The 6,027-nt window shown below is 38.0% G+C and overlaps 2 protein-coding genes across 2 annotated transcripts in view; one reads left to right on the top strand and one right to left on the bottom strand.

Moving 5' to 3' along the window:
• Window positions 1-3,345, top strand: part of GDF9 (growth differentiation factor 9) — a 3,905-nt gene extending 560 nt beyond the window's left edge. Inside the window, exon 2 of the mRNA XM_006023556.3 lies at window positions 2,043-3,345. Coding sequence (XP_006023618.1) covers window positions 2,043-2,992 — 950 coding nt within the window. The 3' untranslated portion in view covers window positions 2,993-3,345. The remainder of the gene's footprint in view (window positions 1-2,042) is intronic.
• Window positions 1-6,021, bottom strand: part of SHROOM1 (shroom family member 1) — a 106,297-nt gene extending 100,276 nt beyond the window's left edge. Inside the window, 3 exon segments of the mRNA XM_025204044.1 lie at window positions 502-640; window positions 5,637-5,679; window positions 5,788-6,021. The gene's annotated coding sequence lies outside the window, so the exon portion shown is untranslated.
• Between the last annotated feature and the right edge of the window lie 6 nt (window positions 6,022-6,027).

The following is a 6,027-nucleotide window of genomic DNA, read 5'->3' as shown; positions in this document are numbered from 1 at the left end:
TTCCATAATTAAAATGTAGTAAAGAAAGCTCCAATCCAACCAATCTGTAACTTAAAATCTGCTGAGTGGCTTTTCCTTTAAGCTGTTAGGGTATTTCTGAAATCTAAGCTAAGGCTTCTCACAATTTGGGCCTCTACACCCAAGCAATACCTACCTCAAGTCCTACTTGTGCTTAGTCATAACTCCATTTAAGTACTATCTAGGATTAAAACTACTGTCTTGAAGATGATAAACTCACTAGCTTCTTGGAAAATAGCAGGGGGAAAAAAGACATCCCATAAAATCTACTAGATGCCTCCTATCTTATTACTGCCTCTTTCAATTCTGCTTCTAGTAAGGCAGTGAAAACAGCAATGATCTGTTACAAGGCAGCTTTTTAATTGGGCTAGGTCTGCTTTCCTTGTAACATTAACCAAAGAAAAATCCCACCCCACTTCTATAAACACCCATAAGTATAAAATAGAATGTCTAGTAAGTTAGATGTAAGGTAGACAAACTTACATGGCTGGGCAATTTCAAGGAGAACATGATTGTGCAGGGTGATAGATGTGATCTGGTTCCAGCACTGACAACAAGAGTCCAGACTTCTAATTGTATACATGGCTACGGATAAGTTGCTTCAGGTCTCAGGTTTTCTCACCTGTAAAATAGGATTATCCTATCTAAAGATATGAATAGTGTCTCTCCTAAAGGAGAGAAGTGCTTTGAAGTGGAGATTCACTAAAAATTATAAATTATTTATAGAATACAAACTAAAAAAACAAACAAACAAACCAGAATATGCCTTTTGAATAGGCTTTATGCAGCATAAGAATTTATTGTTTAAGTGAGACCTATTAACAATGGGTATGTGTTCATTTTAACATGCCTTAAATATTACTTTAAATCTGGTAGGAAAAGTTTGAACCAAGCCACCAAAAACTGTTTTGAAGATGCTTTTATTCAAATTTAGAAGTCAAGTGTGGTACCCAAGAAAAATATTAATAAAAGAATAAAGTCCTAATTTGACTTCAAGGCATGGACTGTGCTGGTAAACTCAAAAGCAAACCATTTTAGTTGCTCAAGGCATGAAACCAGAATTGAAAATACTATATAATATACTGTATAAATTTATTATTAATATCTTATTTGGTATTCTGTACTACTAGTCAGCACATCTAAAAACAAAATTTGCAGTGTTGGGGCTCTGGAGTCTGAAAACTTAAAAGCATGGACAAGATCATTGTATTAAAATAATGAAACATTTCATCTTGGGAGATGAGTAAGAGGTGGCACTGATTAAAGTACACAAAAAAGGGTGTAGAGTTGGTAGATGAGGAGCTTCTGAGTCTCTCATTTCATAATCCAAACACAGGGGAACAGTCTGAAACCTGAAAGGCAGCAGATTTTAAAAAATGACTAAAGGAAATACTTTTTCACACAATATATAATTAGACAATCAAACCCTTTTGTTAAAGATTCCACTGAAGCCAAGAATCTAGCAGGACTGAAAAGGGGATTGGACATCCATACAGATAACCACAGTATCCATAATTAATGCTAGAAAAGTTGTGGAAAGGCTAAAAGACCTCCACTTTTAGGGTTTAAACCAATCTTTAGCTACTAAGTGTTAGGTGCTCAAGGGGTAGATAATCCCATTTGTATTTTAACATCAGTTTCTTGCATGTTCTTCTGAGGCTTCTAGTACTGGCCACTTATGAAAACAGGATATTGGACTAGATAAACTGCAGGTCTGAGCCAGAGTAGGGCAGTACTGACAATGAAAGGACACTGTCTAGTAGCTTGGTTGTATAACTTCTAGTATCTCTTAGAACCAATGAAGACTTTTTCCCCTGTGCCATAGTTGCAAAACTGGCAGCAAACTCTCCCTTAACCTGTGTTTTAATGGACACATTCTACATAATGGCATTTGCCTTCCTTTAATACAGAACATCACTGATGTAAGCATAATCAAGGAATAGTCTGCCTTTATTTATATCAGTGCTCATTATCATTCTACCATAGACCTGTTGAATCTCTACAGACTCTGTTTCATTTTGCAGGAGACCTTCACTCAGTGGATCTGCTTTTTAACCTGGATCGTGTTACTGCTCTAGAGCACTTACTCAAGTCAGTTTTGCTCTACTCCTTTGACAGATCGGTTTCCTCCTCTTCTCCAATTACATGCATGTGCCACCTGGTTGTTAAGGAGAATGATCCTTCTAGCCAAGTGTGTCCCAGTGTTCCACAGTCGATAACTTTTAATCTGCGATTTGAACTTAGAAGGCGCAAGTGGGTTGAAATTGATGTGACCTCCTTTCTTCAGCCACTGATTACCACTAACAAAAGAAATGTTCATATGGCTGTGAATTTCACTTGTCTGAAAGATGATCAACACCAGAAGGTTAAACAGGAAGGTTCCTTTAATACAGCTTTGGTTCTCCCTTCTCTTATTTTATATCTAAATGATACCAGCAAACAAGCTTATCATCGGTGGAATGTGCTTAGATTTCAGAAGAGAAACCCAGTGTGGTCCAGACAGAGAAACAATCCACTAGCTGATCCTGCAGAAGATGCAGGAAGAGACAATATAGAGAGTAAAAGAGCATCCCGCCACCGAAGAGGTGATGTAAAAGAAAGCCTGGCATCTTCAGCCTATAATATGAGTGAATACTTCAAACAATTCCTTTTCCCTCAAAATGAATGTGAGCTTCACAACTTCCGTCTAAGCTTTAGCCAACTAAAGTGGGACAAATGGATAATAGCACCACATCGATACAGCCCTCAGTACTGCAAAGGTGACTGTCCAAGGGTGGTTGGACATCGTTATGGATCTCCAGTCCATACAATGGTACAGAACATCATATATGAGAAACTGGACTCATCTGTTCCAAGACCCTCTTGCATCCCTGCAGAATATAGCCCACTAAGTGTTTTGACAATAGAGCCTGATGGTTCTATAGCCTACAAAGAATATGAAGACATGATAGCTACTAAATGTACTTGCCGGTAATGGGTAAATCCCACACTACTGTTGCACATTTTCAGGATATTTTTGTAGTACTAAAAGCAATTTATAGACCTGACCAACTAAACATCAAAAATGTAGTTAAAATATCCTTTTTTTTTTTTTAAAGTAATAGGTTACAACTTACCTTGCAGTTAGTGGCAGGTATTTGCATAATGGCATTTATTTTATAGCCCCTTCTAATTTATTGAAAATGAGGAACTCCACTTAAGAAAAGTAAAACTCTATTTTAACTGGGAAAAGTATTGCATTTAAAAAGTGGAAGCAACTTCAATAACTAAAGAAATCTACTGTAAGCTGTACATTATGGGGAAATAAATATCTGTGACTTCATGCCATTTCTGTGTAAAGCCTCTCTCTCTCTCTCTCTCTCTCTCTCTCTCTCTTTTTTTAAGACTCCTGATTAATACCTTGTACACTAAGACTTCTAGTGTTTGGACTTCTAGACACTCATTTTCAAGTGTGCTTTTAGTGACTTTTTTTTTTAACCACTCTTCCTTACCATACTGACTAGATGTAAGGTTATCAAAAGCAGTAGACAACCTGTTTTGTCAAGCTGTTGGGTCTTTCATACAGAGTGGTGATAAGTGAACATGCTATCTGAAGAATGTTCTGATTTTTGTTTTTTAAAAAAACCTGCTGGGGGTAACTTGTTATCCCATTCCAACTGTTCAGTGAATTGTTATTCGACCACTTACGGGGAAAAATGCCACCCTTTGGAAGTACTTGCATCAGATGTATTAATGGGTTCTATTTTAAAAATAGCATTCAGTAAACTTTTGTGGATGCTTGCTGTGTTTACTGCTGTCTGGCTATGAACAAGAAATAACTGTTAATTTTAACAGTGAGCTAAATTTGAAATGTGCAACTAATATTTTCGGAATAACACATTGAGTAACTGAAATTTATAAAGGTATGTCTTACACTATCCTCCCTGAAAATTTTTTTTTTTTTTTTTTTTTTTTAAATCCCACTTTCCACTGACTTTAAATACTACTTTAATCTGTCATTGGTATTATTCTGAAACCCGAATGTGCTCTAAGAAATGTAAAATGGGTCAAGCTTAACTTTTTTTTAAATCCTGCACTGCTTCCCTAATTCTATTCATCTTCAGCATGAAGACTCTCCTAGAGTTGGCATTCTAAAAACCAAATTCATTGAACTTTTGTAAACATCCCAAAACCTACCTAACCCCAAAAAAACCTTCAGAGAGGGTGGTGTTTTTTATTTAATTAAGTATTCTTGCAAGATTTCTTTTTAGATATTATGGCTGCATATTACCCTGCACTCCCATTTTCTGATTCATAGCCTTCTATTTTAAACTTACTGAGCAGTCTATAAATGTCTGAATACACACCGGAACCCTCCTTCTACAACAATGCATTTAAATCACCTAACCAGCATGCTAACAATCAGTTCCTGCTTCTGCATAACTCCAAGGGGAGTGACCAGACTAGTAAGAACAGGATTAAGCTGGGAAGTCATGAGTCTAAATTCTCCCTCTACTAATAGTAGTCTGTGTGATGACTTTGAGCCTCCATATTGCCATCTCTTCAACACAGCTAATACCTAGCTACCTAGTACAGCTATTGCAGTGAATTATTTAATGGCTATACAGCTCTTTAGAAGTAAAAGTATATTGGGGCTGAGTATTATCCAGCTGTTTCCAATATTCCTACAGCTTCAACTTTAAACCAGACGTTTCACTCAAATAGCTAAAACAACTGTTCACTACCTATTATACCTAAAATCATTTTGTTGTTGTTTGTTTGCCTGTTTTTGTTTTTTAGGGGTAGGGGAGTAGATGGAAGGGACAAAGCTGTTTTAAACTCAGTATAACCAATATCTGACCTTGATAGTATAAACTGGAGAGTGGCTTTATCATAAGTTTACTGCTGTTAAGAGCTATATCAGTATAACATAGGTTTGGTTTTTTGTGTGTTGGGTTGGTGGTGGTTGTTGTTGTTTGTTTGGTTTTTTTTTTTTCCCTCTTCCAACCAGCCTGTGCCTTGAGATCCTTTAAGGATGCTGTGGAATATCACAGCTAACACTGTTAGGTTTATAAAAATCATTTGCAAGATAAACCCAGAGATTTCGAAGAAATCCACAGCTGTGGTCTTTGAGCAATTTGCAACAGCGAAACTGTTCTGTGGGTTTGTTTGGGGTTTTTTTCTTTTTTCCTGCACTCAAAAATGAAAACTAAGAGCTGGCACTTTCTGAGGGGTGCCTTAAGTCTTAAACCATTGAGACCTATTGCTTTAGCAAAACATCATTCTCGTGTATCCCAATTTTTGTTAGCCTTATTCAAATAGACTAGAAATGCTCATTGGCTAAGCGCTCCAAGGAGTAAAACACAGAAGCACAAGGACAAAAAAAAACCTCATTTGCCTTAAGTCAAGCACTTCAGCATAGGAAACTGCATTTGGGACACCTGCGGTCTAAGCAGGCAACGGAAAACTTCATGAAAGGTTTATACCACATTCGCCTGAGTTGTCAGATATAAATATATATAGCCTGCAAAAATAATACAGCACTAACACTATGCATCTTGCCTTATGGACGTGTGGAAAAGGCAATGGCAGTTTCCCTGAGACGTTGCAGTGTGGGTGTACACGGTGAGACTACCTACCATAAATGGGGCTTCCATTCAGAAGTGAGGTCCCTGGGAGCCCCTGAAATATAAATAAACATAAGCTGTTTTCAACACAAACAAGTGCCATGCTTCAGTGCAAAAGCCTGATTTAGACCGCCTGCCTTGAGCAAACACCCCGTGCTTTCACCTGCCAGTACAATAAATACTTTGCGCATTTCCCAAGACGCTGGTGCCACCCAACTGTGCCACACCGACGTTAGATTAAGTGGTGGCCCAAGCTGTTTTCAGTGCATGTAATGCTTCAGGGAAGGGTTTAAAAAAACAAGCCTATGCCAGGATGCTGCAGGTCTGCAATGTAACTAGGGGTGGGTGGGAGGGCAGCGGATTTCGGGCACAATCCGGGGCAGGCCGAGCACGCGGCGGCCGA

This window comes from Alligator sinensis, unplaced genomic scaffold (assembly GCF_000455745.1).
Source record: "Alligator sinensis unplaced genomic scaffold, ASM45574v1 scaffold135_2, whole genome shotgun sequence".
Lineage (NCBI taxonomy): Eukaryota > Metazoa > Chordata > Crocodylia > Alligatoridae > Alligator > Alligator sinensis.
This window is presented reverse-complemented; position numbering and strand designations above follow the sequence as displayed.